General features: G+C 52.2%; 1 protein-coding gene and 1 long non-coding RNA gene across 2 annotated transcripts; both read left to right on the top strand.

Moving 5' to 3' along the window:
- Positions 1 to 2,922: 2,922 nt before the first annotated feature.
- LOC310801655 (zinc finger homeobox protein 3-like) lies at positions 2,923 to 16,243 on the top strand (the record flags this gene model as incomplete). The annotated part of the gene is made up of 16 exons (XM_083665722.1): positions 2,923 to 3,597; positions 4,174 to 4,882; positions 5,040 to 5,614; positions 5,968 to 6,199; positions 7,146 to 7,253; positions 7,384 to 7,505; positions 7,615 to 7,725; positions 9,380 to 9,533; positions 9,644 to 10,116; positions 10,297 to 11,571; positions 11,662 to 12,027; positions 12,262 to 13,194; positions 13,243 to 14,286; positions 14,804 to 15,132; positions 15,262 to 15,517; positions 15,734 to 16,243. The coding sequence occupies 16 exons, from the start codon at positions 2,923 to 2,925 to the stop codon at positions 15,842 to 15,844; spliced, it is 7,473 nt and encodes a 2,490-aa protein (XP_083521848.1). The 3' UTR covers positions 15,845 to 16,243.
- An 853-nt stretch (positions 16,244 to 17,096) lies between these two features.
- Positions 17,097 to 19,134, top strand: LOC310802409. Its single transcript, XR_014554146.1, has 2 exons — positions 17,097 to 17,805; positions 17,838 to 19,134. It is a non-coding gene; the product is annotated as an uncharacterized lncRNA (long non-coding RNA).
- The last annotated feature ends 6,359 nt before the right edge of the window (positions 19,135 to 25,493 follow it).

The raw sequence follows: 25,493 nt of genomic DNA, 5'->3' as shown, positions 1-25,493 counted from the left end.
AGATGTCCATCTTGCCTCCGCGGGATGCGGTGTGCATCAGTTCGGCCAAATAGTTTGTTCATCTTCACCCGGTTTTGGGTACAAGCCGCAGCTTGAGGCTGCTCCCAGAGATCTGCATCCATATATATATATATATATAGATGTGTTTTGGTAGTTTATGGTCCCTGAAATGACGGCTGCGTGTCTTAACCAGTGTCCTCGACTTTACAGAGAAGGTGCTATTTTGATGAGGTATTTTGAAGATACAATTTCGAAAGTCTCTCTCTCTCTCTCTCTCTCTCTCTCTCTCTCTCTCTCTCTCTCTCTCTCTCTCTCTCTCTCTCTCTCTCTCTCACACACACACACACACACACACTATACACACCGCGCGCGTCCGTGCGTGTCTGTGCGCAGTCTTCAGAGCTGTCTCAACGCAATTAACGATATGACGTTTTTCACTTGGCAATTGTCGAGGTTTATTTTGTCAGATAAATATTTTCAAACAAATATGCATTTCTGCAGTAAGCTTTGATTATTGTTGTTATTCTTAATACATATTGGTGTGTAGTATGAATGCGTTGTAAATACACTATATGATGATGCTGAGTAGGTATAGCTCGAAATTATTTTTGCAATTTATCAGTCAGCTTAACAATTTGTTCTTGTGTTTGTATGCTTTTCTTTGTGTAAATCCTTGGTGTAACTAAATAAGTGGTCGTTAAGACGTCTTTTTTTGAAGAAGAATTGGAATTGATTGAACTATTAGTTGACAGGTGATTACAGATGTTATGCAAAAACATGTTATCCTTCAGATAATGGAATTTGATATGCATCATGATTTGCCACGCTTTGCCATCTGGTTCATATTGAGTGCCCAGTGCATGAATATAGACACACACAAACAAACACACACACACACACACACACACACACACATCCCCCCCTAAGTGATGTTTTCCCGTACTTTAGATCAATAGATAGCAGGGAATGGTTGTATAAATAGTTACATTGCCAATAGACCTAGGTTATTGATCGCAGTGTAAATGAAAATCTTTATCAGATGAGTCTGATCTCTGCTTCGGGCATATCCTCAGCCAGCTCTGAGACCCAGTGAGGACCCAGGAACCCGGGTCTAGGTCTAGCGTAAGACAGTAGACAGCTGCAGTGGATAGAGGTCTGTGGCCTGTGACACAAGTACCATAAACACAGTACATTAAACCACCATCAGAGAGGAGGTTGGAGCCATATATCAGAGAGGGAAAGATGGAGAGAGAGAGGTGGTTGAAGGAGAGGTGGATAGGGAGGGAGGGAGGGAGGGAGAGAGGGGGGGTGAAGGAGAAGGCTTTTGGTGATTAAATGAAAGGATCATAAAAATGTGTCGGTGGTGACATCACAGGATGCAGGGGTGATGCGGGGGTGGGGGGGGGGCTGTATTTTTATTTTTTATTTTTTTAGCATTGTTTGGATTGGATTGAACAGGCTATTGTAGGTGTGTGTGTTGATGATGGATGAATAATGTGTATAATTGTTGTGGGCGGGCAGTCAAAGCATTTCTAGATTTCGGACTTCATATTACTGATATTCAGGCCGTTTTCCTAGTCTGTCTGGACAGAAAGGGTAGCAGAAGAGATTTGGTGAACCGTGATGAGGTGATGGGATTCAGATTGTGTGTGTGTGCGTGTGGTGTACGTGTGTGTGTGTGTGTGCCTGCGAGTGCGAGTGCGTGTGCGTGTGCCTGCGTGTGTGTGTGTGTGTGTGTGTGTGTGTGTGGGTGTGTGCGTGTGCCTGCGTGTGCGTGTGCGTGTGTGTGCGTGTGTGTGTGCGTGTGCGTGTGTGTGCGTGTGTGTGTGTGTGTGTGTAGTCATCTCTATGATGGGATGTGACTCCTGACCGCTGCACTTGTGCTGACTCTGCAGCACCAGCCGCTCTGGCCCGGGTCGTATTCAATTGAAAAAAAAAAAAAAAAAGAAATGGAAAAATGTTTTGAAAGGGAAAATGGAAATGAGCGTTGTTAATGGATATGTTCAGGTAGTATACTCCTCCCATATTGTGCCTATTGGACGTGACCCCCGGGCCTCAGAGAGAAAGTACAACAACAGAAACGGAATATCTTATGCTAGTTCTAAGCCCAGATGCATGCTCTCTTGTTGGGGGGGGGGGGGAGTATACTACCTGAACATATCCATTAACGACACTCATTTCCATTTTCCCTTTCAAAACATTTTTCCCCAAAACATTCCTAAACATACCCTGATGACGATGCACCGGTGGAGGTAGAAATCGGACTGCGTTTGAACGCACGGAACGGAATGAGGAACGGTATCGCACGTGCGTTACAATGAGGACCGTCCTCCGATTTCTACCTCCGCCAGCCTCTGCGGCCGTGTACCAGTGAGCTCAGAGAGAAGGAGAGGTACGCTTGCTGTCCGCTGTGAAACATCACATACCTCCCACATAGCTTTGATGCCTTCCTCTGGCTAACTAGGTGCTCTCATGAAGGCTCTGTTGTGATCTGTTAAAAGCTGAATGGATAGCGATCAAGGGACCCTAATCAATTCTCTCTCTACAGGCCTCTCACAACCCCTACCCACTACCCCTCTGTACAGTTCCTCCACTGTTAGAAAAAAGAAAAAGGAATCCTCTTCCTCCTCTTCTTCCTTCTTCTAGCATTGTGACTGCCAATAGGCCCTGGTCCTAGCATAGATGATATATATATTTTTTTTTCATTTTTTTTTTTCTTATGATGACTGATGGATAGATGATTAATTTCCTTTAGAGAAATGTACCTGTTGTAAGTCGCTTTGGATAAAAGTGTCTGCTAAATGTAAAAAATGTAAATGTAAAATGTAAATATCCTCTTGACTTAATGTTCCCTCTCCCTCTCTCTCTCCCTCTCCCTCTCTCCAGGTGGGGTAGCGATGCCTGGCTGTTGTAGGCTCCGGTATGGACAGCGGTGAGGGAGGAGGAGGAGGAGGAGGGGGGGATGGAGGGAGAGAGGGAGGAGAGGAGAGAGATGCTGACCTCAGCCTCCAGCCTGTATCTCCTCTCCTGACCTCGGCGGTGACCTCTCCCGGGGAGGGGTGGTCCTCTCTTACCTCAGCCTCGGCCCCTGCCAAAGAGCCCCCCACCCTGCCTGAGCCAGGGCAGGGGGGGGCAGAGGGGTCGCAGGCCAGAGAGGAGACCCCGGGAGCGGAGGGGAAGGAGGAAGGGGATGGACACTTACAGGGGAATGGAGTGACCCTGGATGAGGAAGAGGAGGAGGAGGAGGAGGAAAGGGAGAAGTTATTAGGGGATAAGAGGGAGGAGGAGGTGGAGGGGCTGTCGTTTGCAGTTAAAGGAGAGGTGGCAGTGTTCTTAAAGGGACGCGTAGCAGCCCTCGGCAGTGTCGACGGAAGGGGGGGGCGAGAGGAGGAGGAGAAGGAGGAGAAGGAAGAGGAGGAGGCCATCTCAAACCAAAGCCAAACCAAATCCAAATGTTGTTTATTACCTCAACAGAGCCAGCACAGCTCTTCTTCCAGCACTGCTATGGCCAGCGGCACACCTGACAGAAAAACACCCAGCTCTCCAAAGCCCTCCCCCTCCCGCTCCGCCTCTCCAAAGCCCTCCGTCTCCCCCTCCGTCTCCCCCTCCGCCTCTCCAAAGCCCTCCGTCTCCCCCTCCGCCTCTCCAAAGCCCTCCCTCTCCCCCTCCGCCTCTCCAAAGCCTTTTGCTCATCCTTCTGCCTCTCCTCCTCCTCTTTACTCTCCAAAGCCCCCTATCTCTCCCTCCTCTTCCTCCTCCTCCTCCTCCTCCCCTCGCCCTCCGATGGAGGTGGAGGAGGCGCCCCGCCGCCGCGGGGGAGACCAGGCCTGGAGTCCCGGGTTTCCTCCGAGCTTGAACCCCCAGCCGTGTGCTCCAGCATCCCCTCTCGCCACCGCCACCCGGTCCACCAGCCTCCCCCCGGAGGAGGAGGAGGAGGAGGACGAGGAGGAGGAGGAGGAGGAGGAGGGGAGGAGGGCGGACCCCACCCTTCTTCGGACTTCCGTCGCCAACGGAGACGGTGCCAAAGCTCCAGAACCAAACGACAGCCCGGGAGCGGAAGCCGCGGACGGAGGAGGAAGAGGAGGAGGCGAAGGAGGAGACGGAGAAGGAGAAGAGAGAGTCAAAGCGGACGAAGACAGCGGCGAGGCGGCCCCGGCCAACCCCTGCCACCAGGACCTCTCCCCCAACGCGCTGAGCAGCCACATGACCATGATGCACTCGCGCAACTCCTGCAAGACGCTCAAGTGCCCCAAATGCAACTGGCACTACAAGTCCCAGCACACCTTGCAGCTCCACATGAAGGAGAAACACCCCGAGACCGGGGGCCAGTGCGCCTGCGGGGGGGCCGGGGGGGGGAAGTGCGCCTGCGCCTGTGCCTGCGCCTACTGCGGCTCGGGACAGCCCCACCCCCGCCTGGCCCGGGGGGAGACCTACGCGTGCGGCTACAAGCCCTACCGGTGCGAGGTGTGTGACTACGCTACCTCGTCCAAGGGCAACCTCAGCATCCACATGCAGTCGGACAAACACCTCAGCAACGTTCAAAGCCAGGCAGGACACACACACACGCACACACACACACACACACACCCTGCCAACACACACGCCAACGGCGGGTCCGCCGAGGACCAGGGGTACCGGGTACACGCGCACCCGGCCGCCACGCAAGCCCCGAAACCCCCGGCGCACACACACGCACACACACACTCGGTGGGGAAGAGGTGGCGGTGCGAGGTGTGTGACTACGAGACCAGCATCGCCCGGAACCTGCGCATACACACCACCAGTGAGAAACACACCCAGAACGTGCTGCGTCTGCAGAGGGGCTACTACTTGTCCCAGTGCAGGGGTCTGACCCCCCAGCTCAAACACCTACACAGCACGGGTGAGAGAGACAACACACACACACACACACACACACACACACACACACACACACACACACTCTTACTGAGGCCTTCATTTTGAGTTAAGACTGAATGCCAGATAACCACATGCTTAAGTTTATATTTTCTGTGTGTGTGTGCGCGTGTGTGTTCTAGACGGGGAGCTCTCGATGACCATGCGTCTGAGTGGCCAGCTCGTCCCGGAGCAGCAAGTCACCCTCGGATCCACCCTCACCCCCTCCCCCTCCCCCTCTCCCTCCCCTCCTCCTCCCCCCCCATCCCTCTCCCCTTCCTCCTCCTCCTCCTCCTCCTCTTCCTCCCCCTCCTCCTCTATCTCCCCGGGGGTGTTCCAGTGCCTGGTGTGCTCTTGCTTCTCCTCCGACAGCCTGGGGTCTTTAGAGCAGCACCTGAGCGCCCCCCGCTCCTTGCCCCAGTCCGAGTGGTGCTCCCTGGTGGCCGGAGGCTGCCACTGCAGGCTGTGCGGCTACACCACTCCGCTCAGGGCCAACTTCACCCTGCACTGCCAGACGGACCGCCACCGGAGCCGGTACCAGCTGGCGGCGCATCTCAGAGAGGGCGCCGACCGGGGACAGGAGGTGGCCAAACTGGTGGCCAAGGGCCACCTGGTCCAGCTGAGGTGCAGCCTGTGCGACTACCAGACGGGCAGCCCAGAAAAACTCCGGGCCCACAGCCTCCACTCACACCACGAGGCCAGCCTCCGAGTCTACAGGGTCTGTACACACACACACCCACACACACACACACACACACACACACACACACATACACACAAAAAAAAATGAATCGGGTCTGAATGATATACAGCACAGGTGTCAAACTCATTCCATGGAGGGCCGAGTATTTACAGGTTTTTGCTCTTTCCATCTACTTGATTGATGAATTAAGATCACTAATTCGTATGGAACTCCCCTCACCTGGTTGACAAGGTCTTAATTGAAAGGAAAAACCAAAAGCCTGTTGACACTCGGCCCTCCATGGAATGAGTTTGACACCTGTGATATACACTGTCGACATGAGAAAAGTAAGGGTTTTGATTTTTCGAACGCTCTCACGCCCCCTGCAGTTCCTGCAGCAGTACGACAGCGCGGTGGGCGAGGGCTCATGGCTGTTCCACTGCGTCCTGTGTAACTTCTCCTCCCCCTCCAAACTCCACCTGCTGAGACACAAACGCTCCCCGCCGCACCAGCAGAGGGAGGGGCTCGTGAAGCGGCAGCCTATGAGAGGGGGGGGGCAGGCGGAAGAGGAGGAGCTTGCGGCCGTGTTCACCATCACCAAATGCCCCGCCCCTGACGCAGGTGAGAGATTGGCCGCTACACTACAACACTATTTCACAATGAGTTGACTGTTCAGCCCAGTTGAGCCTGGTTCCGCTCAAGGTTTCTTTCTACCCCCCCCCCCCCCCCCCCCCCCCCCCCCCCCCCCATCCCAGTTTTTCTTTGCTTGCCCTTTGGGTGTATGTGTGTGTGTGTGGTGTGTGTTTGGATGTGTGTGTGTGGTGTGTGTTTGGATGTGTGTGTGTGGTGCGCGCGTGTGTATGTGGAGAAAGGAGAAATGGAGGTGCTTGTCAGATATTGATCAGGTTAATTGAGGAGTCGATATGCGTCCTCCTTTCATCCCCGATCGCCCCTGACACAAGTTAAGTAGCACCACCTGCTGATCAATGGGCCAATCGCAGCTGTGTATGCTAATGAGCAGGGAGGGGTTCATTCATGTCAGCCCCTTAACCAGTCAGAGCTTAATCTTAATAAGTACAGTGGGAAGCCATGGGGGGTAACGTCTGTGTTCGTAAAAGTCTAGATTAGAACTGTGATTAGCGGCCTAATTCATTTGTTGCGTTGTCAGGGACCACGTGTTCACGCTGTAAGTATTGAGTTCGCGACATGGCTAATCTCCGTCTGCTAGCTGGTGCATCGCTTCTCAAAGGCGCGGCCCCTTCCCTGCCCTGACACGGTCTGGATTAAATCTGGATGAAGTAATCTGTTTTAAATCTATATTAACTTCTCTCGACCCCAAGGCTTTCCTAATTGATGGTCAATACGCGATCAATAGTGTGTTTGTGAGAGAGACAGAGAGAGAGAGAGAGAGAGAGGGAGAGAGTGTGTGTGTATGAAAGAGATGGGTCTACACACTTGAGGTGTGTTATTCAGTGCCCCGCGGCCCTTCCCTCACAGATGAGTGTCTATCCTCACATATGAGTTATGGTGTGACAGTTAATTGCCTCTCTCTCCCTCACCCCCCCAGGAGAGCTGAGTGAGGATGTGCAAGACTCCAACAAGACCACCGTCGGTCTGTCGGACCAAACCAAAGACGCAGAGATCAGGGGGGAGAGGCAAGTTACTAGAGGGACAGGTAAGCCTGATGTTTTTTCGCCAAAGAGTTTTGAGATTTCCACTATGGCCATCTTTGAAATGCACTCCTAAATTGATTATCTTATTTTTATAATTCTAATAATAATAATTATTATTATTATTAATTACAGATGGAACCAGTGAAAGGGAGAGGGAGAAGAGAGAATCGCTGCCCCCAGCCAAGCGCCCATCCTCTGGGCTAGACGACACAGAGAGCCCCCTCTCCCTTAAACGGCCCAGAACACACCAGCAGGTTAGTGCAGTTCAATAGCATTCTACCGTTCATAATGTTTTCTTACTCTCTCTGCGAACACACACACACAACCTTCTCTAACCCCCCCCCCCCCCCATCTCAATCTCAGATTGTCCAGTGCCCTCTGTGTCAGGACAAACTCGTACTCACACACCTGAGAGATCACCTCACACACCTGCACAGCGTGGCCTCGGACTGCGTGGACAAGCTCATCAGCACGGTCAGTGTGTGTCTGTGTGTGTGTCTGTGTGTGTGTGTGTGTCTGTGTGTGTGTCTGTGTGTGTGTGTCTGTGTGTGTGTGTCAGTGTGTGTGTGTGTGTGTGTGTGTGAAAGCGGGGGAGGGAGGCATCTTGTCAGACAGGCCTCTCGCTCGCATGCTACTCATTATTCTGGGATGATGATGGCAGGCGTTCTACTGAGACAATGGTCCGATATATGGAGTCAAACCCATTAGGAAAGCGAGAGAGAGAGAGAGAGGGGCAGTGCCTTTTGTAATGCATGTTTAAGTAGCTACCCTCTATCATGTGATCATCTGAATTGCAGCCGAACATTGTGTGTCCGTGCGTGTCCGTGTGTGTGTGTGTGTGTCCGTGTGTGTGTGTCTGTGTGTGTGTCAGTGCGTGTTAGAGAGAGCGAAGGTGTGTGTGTATTTGTGTGTGTGCGTGGGGGAGAAAAGGCATTGCTTTTACAATGCACGTAGAAGTAGACGCCTCCTATGAGCAGAAGTGCAGTCAAGCTAAAGGGGCCCCATGCTTTTAACTGCATCTGCAGCAAACAAAGACTGGTCATCTATCCACATCACTAGCCTCCATCTCTTTACCCAATATGCAAAGTGGCCTTTGTCTCTCTCTGCCTCCACTCCACTGCCTCCTCCTTTTCACCCTTTCTCCTCTTGCCCCTCCCCTCCCCCTGCCTTTACTCCCCTCCCTCTGCTGCTCCCACTCTCTCTCTCTCTCTCTCTCTTTTTTTGCTCTCTCCCTCTCTTTCTTATTCTCTTCTCCCCCCCCCCCCTCTCTCTCTCTCTCTGATAGTAATTGAGGTTCATTAATTCAGACTGAGGTGATGATGGCCATTATGTATCTCGCTTTCCAATTACGCTCTCTAGATTAAGCCTGACCTTCAGTCTCTCCCTGCGACGTGTGTGTGGGTGTGCGTGTATGTGTGTGTGTGTGTGTGTGTGTGTGTGTGCGCGTGTGTGCGCGCGCCCCCCCCCCCTCTATCTCTTATGAAGCTGTTATGCAGAGAACACTCTTGTCATGTAAATGGCACCTTTGGCTGTGCGTCCCTCTCTACAAGGCTAGCTCCTCTGGTGTAAGTATGTTTAGTGTTGGGAGCTGTAGAGCTTGGGGTTTTCTATATGAACAGAGCAGGTTTTTTTTCAATTCGGTATTCAATGCAATAAAACTTTATTAATCCCCTCAGGGCGTTTTTAGAGGGTGTCGTTTGAGCTCAAGAGCAGAATTAGATTATCTTCTCCATACACAATACATACAAAATAGGCTTGCCAACATACAGGTCATAAAACATGAACACATGCACATGCTACAGAGGTACAACGTGCATGGCAGTGATTCACTGACTTCAGTATTCTGATGTGTACAAAGACAACCAGACACACTCTTGCTTATTTTCTTGATCTCTCCCACCATACAGTGTGAATATGAATCGATTTAGAAGCAAAGAAAGTGGCAAATGAAAGAATTCAGACAATAAAGGAGCATTCATGGCTAATATATTATTAAATAATCTGCTATTCAATCTGCACCATGAAAGGAAATAAGAGGTCTTATGATTGCTGTCTTGACTGACGAAGTGAAGTGTGGAAAAAGTAGAATCGGGATAGATTGACAATGTTACTGTGCTTTCGCTCCCAGGTGATATCGTCAGTGGAGCTGCCAGAGAGTCCCGAGCCTCATCCACAGATTGACCCTTATACAAACAACTCCCTCGCAAATGACTCCGACTTCAACTATTATAATACCAATGACTCCCACACAAATGACACAGTGGACCCACATCAAGACAAAGGTTAGCATTAAAAACCATTGAATCATTGAATACGAATGAAATATTTCACCTGTGCAAATATATCAAGGGCATTATCTGAACTCACTTCTTACTTCTTTTTTGTGTCTTAGGCATGTCATCTGAAGATCCTGAGAAGGACATCACTGCACCCAAAGACGTGAGCGCCCTGCTTACCCCGCCCCTAGAGGAACAACACCACGCCCACCCCCAGTCCCCCGGCCAACTCCTGGCCCCCCGCTCGCCCTCCTCTCCGGCCAGCGACGCCACCCCTCCCCCCTCGGATCGCCACGGTTACAAGTTCCGCTGCGGCAGGTGCAGCCTGGCGTTCCCGACTCAAGAGAAGCTGCGGGTGCACTGGCAGTACCACGCCATGAGGGCGGCGACAGAGTGCCCCCTATGCTCCAGACGCTGCCGGAGCCAGGAAGCCCTCCAGAGACACCTGCAGAACACACACTCCCAGCCAGAGACGGCACACCTGCAGAGAACACACCTGGAGGCGGCACACCTGGAGCAGAGTGACGCCCAGGAAGTCGTATCATCGCCCGATGGTGCTCAGGGAGAGTGCGAGAGTGAAAACGAGGAGGTAGAGAAAGAACCGAGGAAGGAGGGAGGAGAAGGCAAAGAGAAAGAGAACGAGGAAGGCTTGGAGGAGAAGGAAATGGAGGAAGTGGAGGGTGAGCTGGAGGAAGAGGAGGGCGATCCGGAGGAGGTGGAGAGGTCCATTCCGGTGGTAAGTAATGACCTGGGCTTGGGCGGACTTCAGGCAGAGAGCGGGTCAGAACCCAGCCACGCCCTCACTCTCAAGAGGGGCTTCAACCCCACCATGGACCGGTACCTGGACCCGTCCCGCCCCTACAAGTGCTCTGTGTGTTCCGAGTCCTTCACCCAGAAAACCATCCTCCTGGTCCACTACAACTCTGTCTCCCACATCCGTCGGGCCAGACGGGCCCTGCAGGACTCTGGCCCGCTTCCCCCGGAGGCTCCCCGGGGCCCGGACCCCAGACCGTACCGCTGCGGGGTGTGTGGAGTGGGCTACAGCCAGAGCTCCACCCTGGACATCCACCTCCGCTCTGTCCTGCACCAGACCCGAGCTCGCGCTGCCCGGACCCAGGCGCCACACCCCCCGACCCCGGCCCAGACCCCCACCTCCAGTCCCCTGGCCGGGGAAGGAGAGGAGTCCTCCAGGGGCGCCCCCGTTCCCACTCTCTCCCCGAGTGAAGCCCATCTCTTCCTCTCTGGGCAGGCTGAGCCCCACCAAGCAAACAGGAGGAGGGTAGCAGACCTGATCGCATCCAGAGGACAGCAGAAGCTAATGCTACTCCAGCAGCAGCAGCAGCTAGCTCAGGCCCAGGCCCAATTACACCAACACACAGCCTTTCTCCAGTCCCAGCTCTTTAACCCAGCCCTGTTCCAACACCTCCCCTTCGGACAGGAGAGTCTCCTCCAACAACAGCCCTTCTCGTTCTCTCCGGAGAGCCTTCTCTCCCTGCAGCAGCAGCTGCTCCTCCCCTTCTACCTGTCCGGAGACCTGCAGCAGCTCCACCCAGAGTTAGCCCTCAGCCCCAGCCCCAGCCAGACCCCCTCCGCCTTCTCAACTCAACACACAGACAAGCCTAAACACTCCTCCCCACTGTCGGAGAGCGTGAGCAGCCAGGACCTAAACCCCACCCGATACAAGGCTCCGGCTGGGCCGACTCCCAGTGAGGAGTCTGGTCCAGGTGGAGAGGGGGAGGAGGGAGGAACTCTGAGGTCCGTCAAGAAGGAAGAAGAGGTGGAGGTGGAGCAGTGTCCTCCTCCAGTCGTGCCCTACACTGCTGTGAGCGGGGAGTCCCTCAAGGCTCTGCTGGAGAGCTACGGCTTTGAGCTGGTCCTGCAGCATGCCCAGAGCAGGCAGAGACCCCACCCCAAAAGCACAACCCCGCCCCAGCAACAACAACAGCAACAACAACAGCCGGGGGGACAGGCGGAACCAGAGAACAGAGGGATGAAGAGACACATGGAGGATATGAAGGAGGAGTGTAGACAGGACGGGGTTCCGGTGAACGGAGCGATGGGATGCTCGGAGGAGAGGGAGGAGTGCCGACATAAGCAATGGGTGAAGAGAGAGACGGAGGGATGCGCGGAGGAGAGGGAGGAGTGCAAAGCGTGCGGGAAGCTTTTCTCCGATGCCCTGGTCCTAAAGAGCCATCAGGAGTATGTCCATAGTCTCCTGATCCCCCCTGCCGTGCTAGAGAGGTTCTCCAGAGAGTACAGGCTGCAGTACGACAGCCTGTGCCCCCTCACACACCCCACACCAGGGGAGGCCACCGCTGCTACGGCAGCCCCAGCCCCAGAACCAGAACCAGCCTCTGCTACATCCATACCACAACTCCAAGCAACATCCCCAACCCCACCTCCGGCCCCAGACTCAGCTTCTCCCCCGGCCCCGACCCCGTTTCCAGCTCAGACCCAGGCCGCACCCGCGGCCACTCCTCCTCCTCCGTCCCCTTCCCGGGTCCCTCCACAGCAGGAGGAAGCCACCCCAAGCACAAAGTCCCCCTCCCCTGCCCCCCCTCTGACTGACCTCCAATCCAAAGACTCCACCTCCCCTCTCCCCTTCTCCAAAATCTCTCTGCCCCCATTTCCCTTTCCCAATCTCCCCCTGCCACCTCTCTCCTTATCCAACCTCCCCCACTCCTCTCTTCCCTTCCCCATGGACCTATCCCTCCTCTCTCCCGGTATGATGCAGTCCATGACTCTCCAGTCCCCGTCCTTGTTGTCCTCCATGGACCCAGGTGGCGCTGTGACCCCTGACCTCACCAAGCTCTTCCAATCCCAGCTCAGCCCGGCCCAGTTGCTCGGGCAACAACCCCATCTCAGTCCAGCATTGCTGGGGCAACCATCGCAGCTCAGCCCGGCATCGCTAGGGCAACAACCACCGCCACTCAGCCCAGCGTTGCTAGGGCAACAGCAGAGTAAGAGGTCGCGCACTCGCATCTCGGAGGAGCAGCTGAGCGTTCTGAGGCAATACTTTGACATCAACAGCCTCCCCGGCGACGACCAGGTGAACAAGATGGCCGCCCTGTCGGGCCTGCCGCACCGAGTCATCAAACACTGGTTCCGTAACACCCTGTTCAAGGAGCGCCAGCGGGACAAGGACTCTCCCTACAACTTCAGCAACCCTCCCCTCCTCACACCCATGGAGGAGCCCAGAGAGGAACTGCCGCCGCCAAGCCACTCTCTGCCTCTGGATTTCCCTCCGGCCCAGTCCCCAGAGCCCCTACCGCCTCCCCACCACCACTCCCCAGAGGCCCTACCGCCCCCCCACCACCGCTCCCCAGAGGCCCCTCCACAGGAGACCCACAGAGGGGAGTGCTACAAGAGCCGCCGTTCCTCTCGTACCCGATTCACTGAGCAGCAACTGGAGACTCTGCAGCGGGTGTTCGAGGCCAGCCCCTACCCCAGAGACGAGGAGTACGATCAGCTCTCTACCCTGCTCTCCCTCCCCAACCGAGTCATCGTCGTCTGGTTCCAAAACGTCAGACAGAGAGCCCGCAAAATCCACGAGAGAGCCAGAGATCGAGGGAGAGATGGGGAGGAGGAGAGAGACGGTCCGAACGAGAACTCGATGGACCTCATCTATGAGTACTACACCCCCTCCGACTCACCCTGCCTCACCCCTGTTCTCCCTGACTCCCTCCCTCTCCCCCTCCCTCCCCCTGACCCTAAGCCCAACCACGCAGAGGGAGAACACACACCAGACAAGAGTGGAGTAAACTCTCTCAACTTGAAGCCGAAACCAGAGGAGGGCCACCCACCACTCCAAGTCCAGGGTGAAGACTCAGAGTCCGAGAACCTGACTGACACATTGGCTCTTCGTGAGGGTGTGAAGCCCTTCCTCCAGCCCCAGACATGCCCAAAGAGCCCCCAGCTCAGCTCTACCTCCTCCTCCTCCTTCTCCTCCTCACAGAACCCCACGACCAGTCCATGTGGGTCTCAGTCTAGCCCAGGAGCACCACACCGCTCCTCTACTCCAGCCCCGCCAGTGAGCCCGACCTCTCCCCCAGCTCCTTCCAAGGTTGACTCACACCCTTGTCCCGACGCTCCTCCAGGGTTGAACACCGACTCCCAGCAGGATCAGCAGCAAAGTCAGCCCCAGGCCCAGGCTCAGTTCCAGTGCTCTCTCTGCCCCATGTCCCTCCCTTCCCCACAGCTGTGGCAAGAGCACCAGACCAGGCACCTCCTGGCAGCCCAGTCCCAGCTCCAGCTCCTCCATCCTGGCTTCACAGACCGTCCCATGCCCTACATGATGCTCCACCCTAACCACACACTGCTGGCCAGCCAACTGCTCTCAGGGGCCATGTCACAGATGCACAGCCAACACACACACGCCATGATTCCACCGATCAATAACACCCACATGCAGAACTCGCATTCCAACCACACACACATCGCTCATCACGCGTACACCAACCTCACACACACCCACCCTGCGCAGGCCAGCCCCACACACGCCGGCCTCTCACACGCCGCCTTGTCCTCTATGAGGCAGGGGTCAAAGGTGAAGTCCGAGGTCAGACAGGGGTGTGATGTCACGGCCGGTCTGAGAGAGAGGGAGGAGGAGCAGAGGAGAGACAACAAACGGCAGCGGACCACCATCACGCCGGAGCAGCTGGAGGTCCTGTACAGGAAGTACAGTCTGGCGTCCAACCCCACCCGTGACGTCCTGGAGGGCATCGCCCGCGACGTGGGTTTGAAGAAGCGCGTGGTGCAGGTACAGTACCACACTCCTAGTTAAAGCTAAATCCATTTTCATGTGTATTTCTGGTCAATCACCACCACAAGCTATCATAATTTCGCATGCAGCTGCGTCATAGCTCTGGAAACGCGAGGTCTGTGTGTACTTCCTAAAAAAAACTCTGATATTGTGTTAAAATACGTCAGATGAGAGTTTTTGCACTCTGACCCTGCTCTACTATGCCAGTGATTCCCAAAGAACAGCACGCCTAGCTATAGTGCTGTTTAACCGAAGGACCTTGTGTGGGAGGGAGAGGGGAATATGGGGAGTTGTAGGAATTCACCCAAATGGGCAACTTGGATTTTTTGTGAATGTGTCTACGAATGACTAATGAAAACCACAAATCCAATGGGTTACAGGGAAAAGCATGGAATGAGCTCAATGATATTCTCTTGAATAGACAGCATGTAACGGTGCTGTTTTTTAGATGGGTTTTGAAATAAAAGTATCACCAATAACACGTGTGTGTGTGTGTGTCCGTGTCCTTGCACAGGTTTGGTTTCAGAACACACGGGCCAGGGAGAGGAAGGGACAGTTCCGGACGCTGGGGACAGGAGAGGGTTCCAGTCTGGGCCAGAGCCACCGTCGCTGCCCGTTCTGCAGGGCTCTGTTCAAGGCTCAGAGCGCCCTGGATGCCCATATGAAGTCGCGGCACTGGGCCGAGGCTGAGAGAGCAGGGTACGGCCTCTCCCTGAGCAACGCACTGTCGGCTCAGACTCTGGATATGACCAGCTTCTCCTACATGGACAGGCAGTTCCCATCTCTCTCCCCCTATCCTTCCCCGAGCCACGGACTCTTCGCCAGCAGCAGCAGAGAGGACGAGTGTTCCAAACCAGCCATGACCTCCCTGACCCTTGACCTGAACAACCCGGACGACGACCAAGAGGAGGAGGAGGAGGAGGAAGAGGAGGAGGAGGAGGAAGAGGAGTATCCGTGCGATTCCAACCCCAGGGACATTGAGGAGAGCTGTAGTCTGGCTGACCCGGCCTCACCCAGCCCCGGGGCCTCTGAGTGGGGGGACAGACCAGCCCCCAGGAGGCAGCAACAACAACAGCAGCAGCAGCAGCAACAACAGCGTCAGCGGACCCACATGAGCCACCTCCAGGTGCTGCAACTCAAGGCCTACTACAGGAATCACCGGCTGCCCAGCAGACAGGAGTGTGAGGCCCTGGGCCAGGACCTGGGCCTGGCCCGCAGAGTGGTGCAGGTGGGTGTTCCGTCTCTACATGGGTTTTATCGACTGTGCATTTGGGCTTGGAAGTATCACAGATATAATTGCTTATGGGGGGGTCAGAAATGTACAGTAGATCATGAGGTTATCGTCGTAAAGTCATCTGGGATTTGGGGATTTTAGGGCAAAGTCATTTGTCTGTACACAGAATACAACCTCAGTTAATCCCGTGTCTGTATCCCTTCTCTGCAGGTATGGTTTCAGAATGCCAGAGCCAAGGAGAAGAGGGCCAGAAGCCTGCGCACAGGAGAGAGAGAACAGGCAGACCTGTCCTCTGGGGCAGGGGAGAGGGACAGAGCCTAGGCAGGGGACAGCTTCTGCCTGAGCAACCCACTTCTGCCTGAGCACCCCAAAGACACAGAACCCACAGAGACCCCAAAGACAAGCTCTCCACTTAAGCCAGCACCAGAGAGAGAGAACCACCACCACCCTCATGCCCTTGCCATATCCCTCACTCCCAAATAACCCCATGAAGTCACCACCCAGCAGGCCATGCCTAGCCTGGCCATGTCCTGGTCCTCTCCCTCTAGACTGCCCTGCTCTCCAGCGCCGTCCTGCCCTGCTTGTCCTCCCCCCTCGAGCCTGGAGGGCCACTCCCTACCCCCTCAAATGCCCCTTACAACCAAACACCACAGCGATGAACCAACCAACTGGATGCCACAGAGGCCAAAGAGCATTCTACCAGTGTAGCATAGTACCTCACTCCCCAGCCAGTCCCGCAGAGCCCAGCTCCATCTCTACCTCTCAGTCTGCATGACAGACCCACCCCCTGCCCCCCACCCCCCACCCCTGCCTCTCCCCTCCTTTTCCTCTCTCCAAGACAGCATTAGTCTAGTAGTAGTAGTGTAGTGTAGTGTGTAGGAACAGACTTTACTAGACGGTAAAAGAGATTGTCAAAGAGATTTTAGTGTAAATATGGGACACGGTTTTAAAGAAAACTCAAAGAGACACACTTGAAGAAAGTAAAGCAGCTAACAGAGGAAAAGAATAAATATCCTTGAAATGGGACTAATGTATTTCACAAAGAGCTTTTGTAAAGGACCAACTCTGATTCCAAAGCTCGTAACCAAAACCTTACATGTCTGTGGATTGTTGTCAACATGCTGGTTTTCATAACATAACAAACTGCAGTGCAGACGTCTGTACAGTGATTGGGTGAGAACTGAAGTTGGCATAGCTGAGTACCAATAGACTGACACAGTGCTGAAACGCAGCTCCACCCTCTCTCCTCAAGCCAATGATGAGTCTTCTACAGTACCTGTACGCGTGCTGTACGTTCCTCTTGTGGATAACAACCCAAATAGCACAGAAAGCAAAGACCAGTTTGTCCTGAAGGGACAAGCTCTTTTTTTTTATAGCACTCAACCATTATACATTCAAACTTTAACCAAACTTTACACAGAATTGTGTGTGTATAGTAATACCACTGAATATAAATGTTATGGATTGAGATTAACTGTCATGCTTTGGTAAGACACGTGTCATGTCCTAGTTATGAGAACATGTTGGCTTTATAATGTGTTATGGTAAGGTGTTGCCTTTCCCTCCTATTTGAATATACCAATGGCTTATTGCTTTTATTTTTTGTGATATGATGTAATGTCTTCTATTCTCAGGTCAACAGCTCAACTGTATTTATGTTTCAAATATGTGGACGTGGTACTACTGTACTGTTCTCTGTTCCCAACTCCAGACAGAAGACAAGGGGTTAAACCCTAGACTGTAAGTATTCGAAGTAAATATCAAGTATTTACAATATGCTGTACGGTAGCTTGAAAGAACAACGTCTGTATTGGAGAGATCTGAGCTTTTTGCGTCCGAGTAGTAGATTGTTACATGAAATGTAATTAACCTGAAGTGTTGAATAGTGTGAGGGGTAAATGTACAGTATTTAGCTTTTGTATGGTGGACTCAGAGACACTTCATGAGGTGTGTCGATCTGTCGGCTTTTCTACTCCGTCCTCTCAGTCGACAGGCCTGCCTCTCCCTCAAACACGACTCTTGAGAGAAAACTTTGGATGTCATTGATATATTATTTTGGTATATTATTTTTGTGAGTTTTAATTTCTCTTCTCTCTTTCGTTCATCTGTAGCTGCAGTCTTTATTTTGAACTGTAAAAAAAAGAAAAACAATAATAGATGAAAAAAAACAAAAACAATAATGAATGCTTTAAGACAAAAATCCAAAGAAGTAATAATACTTTAACCATTGGTGCATACGACCTACAGAAAAGCTACTGTTTACTTGATGCTGATGTAGTGGTGTTTTTAGGAAGGAAGGAAGGAAGGAAGGAAGGAAGGAAGGAAGGAAGGAAGGAAGGAAGGAAGGAAGGAGTCCTTGTATGTGAGCTTCTGTTTTTGCCTCTCAATAAGCACACTGGTGACTATGTCAATGAGAACCAAAACCAAGCCAGGCCCCAGTGCACCCAGCTTGGAGTAGCACTCCTCTTGAGCCATTGCAGTCTGTGATATAGTGTTTGAAAAAAAAAAATGAAAAAAAAAGTATTACTTCCCTAAATATCACTGTCTTTTTTACCATAGTCTTGTGATTCAGCCAGTTTGCTGCTAATGTAGTTTCTAATGATACTGTAGAGAGATGCATGCTCTGTTCGCTTTACCACAAGGCTTTAATGACTACAAACTGTAATAATAATAATACATGTGTGACGCTATTGATGACCTTCTGTTTTGTTATTCTGGTGTAAACAAAGAGACATTTGGGGCTAAATTCAATCAAATCTGTAGTGTAGTGTTCACACAATATCATATAACATATAAACCAGTTTCTTATTACCAGTTTTTTTCTCCTGTGCTCAAACAGAGACTTAAGAATATGGTTTTAGGTACTCGTGACGAAATACTGGACCAAGTAGACTCCCCTCGCAGGAAGATGCTTCCAGTCTTTAGAATAGCGGGTGCATGGGGCAGTAGTTTGGAAACAGACGCTGCGTAGACATGTCGCTCTTCAGTTTGGTTGATTCTAGCCCCTAACCTTCCACTTGTCTTGTGTCTGTCCGTAAGTCCCTGCTCCCGGGTCGCTGGTCTGTCTGTCCAGGCAGCCATGGAGCATAGCTGAGTGTTAGCCTACAGGCTAACCTTCCAAAGGATGCTGACTGACTTACTCTGTCCTGTTTTCGCTCTGTAACTAACCAATGTTTACTACAATACCAATGATCTTTCTTCTGTACAGAAATGTGCATTCCAAATACCACATGGCAGTTTGTTTTTTTGTAACACATGATTATTTTCTAGTTCATTTTTTCATCTTATTCCTTCTATCTTAGTGACTGTAAGATGTACATATTGGGGTCCTGTATGGTGTGAGGACTCTGTTATATTACTGTAGGTGCAACTATTGCGTTGTTTTATCATTTTATTTTTCTGAAGATGTTGTTGCCATAGTGATAACCAAAAAGATACCTGTGATGTGCACCTGTCCCTGTCTCCTGCTCCAGTGGTTTAGTGTGTCTATTCTCCCCCCTCCCCCCCCCCCCCCTCCAGTAGTCCTGCTGGTGTGTGTGTGCGTGTGTGTGTTTCTGTTCCCCCCTCCCCCCCCATATGCCACTGAGCTAAATAAAGTCTGATTTGGTGCACATTTGTCTTATCTCTCTGCTGTGTGTCTGCGACGGAGATGCAAGGGTGTGAATCGTGCAGCAATTCAGTGTATGTGTGTCGTATTTTAGCCAGAAGGTCTACAGTATGCGGGTGTGGGTGTTTTTTAAGATGTATGGTGTGTGTGTGTGTGTGTGTGTGTGTGTGTGTGTGTGTGTGTGTGTGTGTGTGTGTGTGTGTGTGTGTGTGTGTGTGTGTGTGTGTGTGTGTGTGTGTGTGTGTGTGTGTGTGTGTGTGTGTGTGTGTGTGTGTGTGTGTGTGTGTGTGTGTGTGTGTGTGTGTGTGTGTGTGTGTGTGTGTGTGTGTGTGTGTGTGTGTGTGTGTGAGAGAGAGATACAGTGGTGTGTGTGAGAGTGAGAGAGCGATGTGTGTAAGGCGTAAGGGTGAACAGAGCCGTGACCTCTGAGGTCACTTCATTAATTACACCGGTGACATTCAGCCAGATGAGTTTCCTTTGTGACTAAATGATATGATGAATATTAACGACCTGGGATGAATTACACCACCACTGCTGCTCCTTCTGATGATGATAATGGGTTTTACCACGATGGAAACTGCACACTGCAGCACATTCAACACAGAGAGAGAGAGAGAGAGACGTTTTCATTTGCTGCATTTTCGAACCCATGGCCCACGTCGGTGGTGGTTTTCTGCATCCAAGTTCTATAGTGAAACAGATTTTTCGAAGTTGATGTGAGCCGTTCTGAGAGAGAGAGAGAGAGAGAACGTGTCAGACTCACTAGTCATCCCTGGAGATCTGATCTCTCTCCGACTAGTATCCTCTTCTTGACAATGACAAATCCAGTTTGCCACCCCCTGGTTTTCGGGGGTTTGTAATGTGGATAGCGGAGGCACAAGCGGGTGTTATGGGGTGTTATGGTCGCTCAGGCTGAAATGTGTTGAGGACAAAAGAAAAGCTGAGGGGTTGAGATTCAGCCTAGTGGCTGATAGCAATCTTGGGGAGTCATCTTGATAAAGTGATTCCCCCCCCCTCCTCGCCATCGCCATCTCTCCCTCTGCCCCCTCCTCCCCTTCTTAATCAAATGAGTACTCTGCAGCTGGTGGGGCTGTGAGGCAGGGAAGGGGTACAAGGGGGAGGAGGGAGGGAGGGAGGGGGGGTGCTTGAGGGATGCCGTGAAATTATTGCCTGCTGGTGTATCTGTGATGCTGAGGGGAGGCAGGATGGGGGGGGGGGGGGTTGGGTGGGGTGTAATGTCATTGCCTGCTGGTGTATCTGGGGCTCATTTAGATTTAGATTGGTTCTGTGAGGGGGGGGAGCTGGGAGAGGCCAACTCATGTTTATGCATGAATCCCAAAGCGCACAGCCGTGGAGCTCCGTGTTAAAGGGACAGAGCTGAATTACATGGTGTACAGACGCACACGATACACACCTCTGTTTCACCGGATAAGACTACAGTTCCAGCTACACCCTCTGTGTTTGTTATCAGATGCATTTCAATTGTGTGCGTGTGTGTGTGTGTGTGCGTGCGTGCTACTCCTGTCGCCGTTATTGTCAGAATGTGTTTGTTGAAGCTTTAATTCATCAAAGCATGATTTTATTGACCTTTATGTCAGACCGTATAACAGTGAGTCCTCTGTCATTTGATTGCGTCTGTATGACTGCGGCTACCGCAATACTATCACTAATGTTAGTAGTACTGTACACACACACACACACACACACACACACACACACACAGTCTGTTGGACAGTAATCAGTAAATGTCTTTGACCGAGAGTTTGTTCAGCACTTCATCAGGTATAAAGTGGTTTTTATTTGGAGATGTGGTCCCTATCCATCTTTTAAATGACTTTTTAATGGTCGTCAGCCCATTCTAATCAATCATAACAGAGCTAGCCTGGTAGCACCAAATAGAGTCTATTTATAATCAGCACTTTCTGGAGCAAGAACACTCTCTCTGCAGATACTCCCTCTGCGGCAGCTTAGGGACGCGTCGTATGTGTTTTAAGACTAAGAAATATGAATAGTGCCTTTCGGTATCAATTTCAGAAATGGATCTCAAGCTTATTTCTAACGTTACACGTCACCCCGACTCCTCTGGCTGTAGTTCTTCTTCTAGTCTTTGTCCCCGTCCCCTAGCTAGTGCAGAGTACACACTTCACGGACTACACTGGGGAATGGTGATAACACTAGAGATGGTGTGTTTTCATTCTCCTGTGTGTTTTTACGTTTGAACTCTATAATTCTATGCTGTCTGTGACCACCCCCTCCTGCGCACACACACACACTCATACACCCCCCCCCCCCCCCACACCCCCCGTTTGTATTTTACATCCATAATGAGGTACAAATACGCATCAGCAGGACTGTGACTGTGCCACGCGTCACTGTGTGAATATTACTCACACTTATTAGGTGGATTATGTTAATCTTTACACCCTCTGCCCACAGACAACAGATTTACCATGACCGGGGGTGAGGGGAGTTTGTGTGTGTGTGTGTGTGTGTGTGTGTGTGTGTGTGTGTGTGTGTTCATGCGTGTGTGTGTGTGTTTGTGTCAGGTTTGAGCGATGGTCATGTTGTCAAAACTGATCTGCATGTGAAAGGCAGGCCTAATTACATCACTTATGCTAAAGAGCGTCAAGCACACACACACACACACACACTTTCACTGCTAAGGTCATTAAGGTAATGCGGGCTATGCCTTAACTGACTAATCTTAGTGTTTATCAACCCTTTCAGTCCTCCTCAGTCACACAGTGGAGAGAGGACTGTGTGAAAAACGTCTCGACGGACCATTCACTAAAAAGTCGAAATGCTACTATTCTCTCAATCAGATATACGAGTCAAAATGGGAACGTCAACTCAACGCAACGTTAAAGTGCTTTACATGTGTTACGGAGGGATTTGCAGCTCTGTGCACCCCCCCCCCCCAGCTACACCGGTCCTGTTTCAGAGTGGAACACAGTGGTAGAACCCCCGTTGGAATGACTGATTGAGTCTGACACATTTTAATTACACCCAAATTAAATGAATCGGCTGGCAGACTATAAAACATCGCTGTTTAATAACGACTCCCCTCCATTCGCCCCCTTTTTTTTTTTTTTCTTCTCCTTTCTTCACCCAATCCAATTTCGGCTGCCCGCACCGAGTAAGCTCTCGCTGTTTAATGAGATGCAAATGAAATTTGCATGAACCCCTTGATCCCGCACGATGATTAAACTCAGATGACATTAGCTGCCATGCTCCTGCCTCTGTCTGTCTGTCTGTCTGTCTGTCTGTCTGTCTGTCTGTCTCTGTGTCTCTCTGTCTGTCTGTCTGTCTGTCTGTCTGTCTCTGTGTCTCTCTCTGTCTGTCTGTCTGTCTGTCTGTCTGTCTCCCCTGCTGTCTGTCTCTCTGTCTACCTCTCTGTCTGTCTGTCTCTCTGTCTGCCTCTCTGTCTGTCTGTCTGTCTGTCTGTCTGTCTGTCTGTCTGTCTGTCTGTCTGTCTGTCTGTCTCTCTCTGCTTTCTGTCTGCCTATCTCTCCCATCTCTCCAATGTTGAAGACAAAGTACATCCAACAGCAGGAAACGATATGTTCTCTGTGGCCGTGTTCCATGAGAGTATTCCTTGCGTTAGAAGCCTTCTGTGTAATCCTGCCAATGGCTTTTTTATGTGCAGAGAGACGTTTCTGGCGATGAGATGAGACAATAAGATGGAGAGAGAGAGAGAGAGAGAGAGACAAATGCTTTGGTTCCACCACTGTACCCTTTGACCTTATGTAATGTCTTATCCTAGTTTACAGTAGACACCACCATAGGACAAAGGTAATCTCATAGGTAGAGAGATCGGTAAACATCCCCCCCCCCCTGCCATCTTTTCCTCATGTGATGTCCCCCCCGCCCCCCCCCCCCCCCCACCCCCACTATTGCAGTTTGTATCCAGCTCCACCTCTCCTGTCGTTTATTGTACCCCATTTGCATAATGAAGCCCGCGCTTAATTAAGATCCCACAGGAGTCTGGAGAGAGGAAGGTGTGTGGGGGGATGAGAAGGAGAGGGGGGGTGGCTCCTTAGCTGCCACAGATATTAGCATATCCGCTCACGTCCAACTATGAGGGATTTCAAAAAAAAAAGAAAACAGATTGAAAAAAAGAAAAACGTTGACGAGCGATTAAATGGCACGCCGTCGCCCCTGATGACTGGCAGGGGCAGACACTCACTCTGGCGATGCCAACACATCCCCTCCCCTTTAAAGACGGGCGACGCTCAGGCGGTCCCTTTAAGAGTGTGGGAAATACTCCTCTCCTCCTCTCTCGTCTCTGCTCGTCTCCTCTTCCTCTCCATCCTGTCCTCCTCTTCCTCCTCCTCCTCCTCCTCCTCGTCCTCCTCTTCCGGTCTCTGGTGGCGTTGTCAGCCATGCTGTTGGTGTTGATGTTGAGGGGTGCAGGGGTCACCTCTCTATTGTCTCTGTCCCAGATGCTCAGCGATGCGGGTCTGTGCTGGATGGAGAGAAAGAGAAAGAGAAAGAGAGAGAGAGAGAGAGAGAGGGAGACGCGTACTGTATAGGTGCACAGTGTTGACACAGCAGAAACAGCTGTCTCATCCCCCTCTTCCGCCAGAGACCCCCGATGCGATCGTGACGCTGTTTCGAACCTCGTAGCCTCCCGTTGTGCGCCTACGTGTGTGCCAGCGTCTGTTCGCTTAGCGCCCCGTGAGTGTCTGTTGCGTGTGTGTGTGTGTGTGTGTGTTGGCATGGTGCCATCTCTCTCTGTCTCCCCCACACACTCTCCATCTTTCCCCTTCGAAAAGATGCAGCCGGCGGAAGAATCGATCGCGGAACAAAAAAAAGCGTCCGAAGTATCTCCTGTGATCCTAAGGGGGAAGCTTCTGGAAGCTTCTGCGGAAGTGTGTATTGTATGTTGTGGTTGGCGCCGTGCCATCCGTTTGTCCTCTCCTCTCCTCTTCTCCTCCTCTCCTCTCCTCTCCTCTCCTCTTCTCCTCCTCTCCTCTCCTCTCCTCTCCTCTCCTCTCCTCCTCTTCTCCTCTCCGTCCCTGGAAAGATGCCATCGCTTTGCAACGGCTGGTAACCGTTGCCCCCCACCCCCCCGCCCTCCGGACACCTCTCCCTTTGGCTCGGTCCAAAAGAAACAAAACAAACAAACGTTAATTAGCGACTAATCCTCCAAGGTGAGTCGCCCCCCTTCGTTCCACCGCAAAGACGGTCCTACGCATCGCCGTTCCCGTTCTCGTTCCGTTCGGTCCGTGCCAAGTTCTGTCGGCTGGCAGAGCACCCGCTTGTAGCTGGCACAGGGAGAAGAGACGGATGGGAGAAGACAGAGAGTGAGAGGGAAACGGAAAGAGAGAGAGAGAGAAGAGAGAGGGCACTTCTCCGTTGGCACGGTGTTCTCCATCACAAATCGGCGGCCATCGCCGTGCCCGACCAAACCCGCCTGGCCGAGGGTCGGCATTTGGGACGTTGTCGTCCCTCCTTTTTCATCCCTCTATCCTTGTACTCTCTCTTTCGTCTTCTCGTCCCTGAGTCCTCCATCCGTCCGTCCGTCCGTCCATCCATCCTTCCATCCATCCCTCCTGTGTGTCCTCTCTCTCCATCCTCTCCCGTATCCTTCTCCTTCTCCTCCTCGATGGATCCATCCATCTCCCGTTCTCCCTTCTACTTTCCTCACAACCTTCTCTCTCTTCTTCCCCCCCCCCGCGCCCCCCCCCCCCCCCCCGTCCTCTCTCACCCAGTATCTGTGGGTACTGGTGTAGCCGTGTGAAGGTCTGTCTCTGTTCTTCTCCCACTCTTATCCCCCCTCTCTCTCTCTCTCTCTCTCTCTCTCTCTCTCTCTCTCTCTCGCCCCCTCGCCCCATGCCCATGCCCGCCCCCGCCGCCGCAGCCCTGACTGGATGGCACGGTGCCAACCTGCCAACGCCATCGCTCTCATTTGTAGCTCATCTCTCAATCACCCTTCCCCCCTGTCCCCCCCCCTCCCTCTCTCTCTCTCTCTCTCTCCCTCACTACTCATCCTCTCTCTCTTTCTCTCTTTTATTGGGGTGACATCTCTCCAGTCTTCCTCTTTTATTTCTCTCTCTCTCTCTTAACTTTCTTCTGTCTGTTTGTCGTCGTCATTAGAGAGACCTGGTGTGTCTACGCGCGTGCGTAGCTTCGTCAGCACAGCTGAAGGAATGCCCCTGTGCGTGTGTGTGTGTGTGTATGTGTGACTGTGTGTGTGACTGTAGGTAATTACCGCAGCTCTGCAGTTAATGTACCTATTCCACAGAGAGAGAGGGAGGGAGAGAGAGAGAGCGAGAGTGCCCTGACTTTGTTGGAAACCCTTGACTACGGTGCTTTGATTAACCTAGACCAAAACCACCTCTCCTGTGTTTGATTCAACCA

Source organism: Argentina silus (assembly GCF_951799395.1).
Source record: "Argentina silus genome assembly, chromosome: 3".
In the NCBI taxonomy this organism is placed as follows: Eukaryota; Metazoa; Chordata; class Actinopteri; order Argentiniformes; family Argentinidae; genus Argentina; species Argentina silus.
Note: the sequence above shows the minus strand (reverse complement) of the source record. Positions and strands in the feature narration are given on the sequence as shown.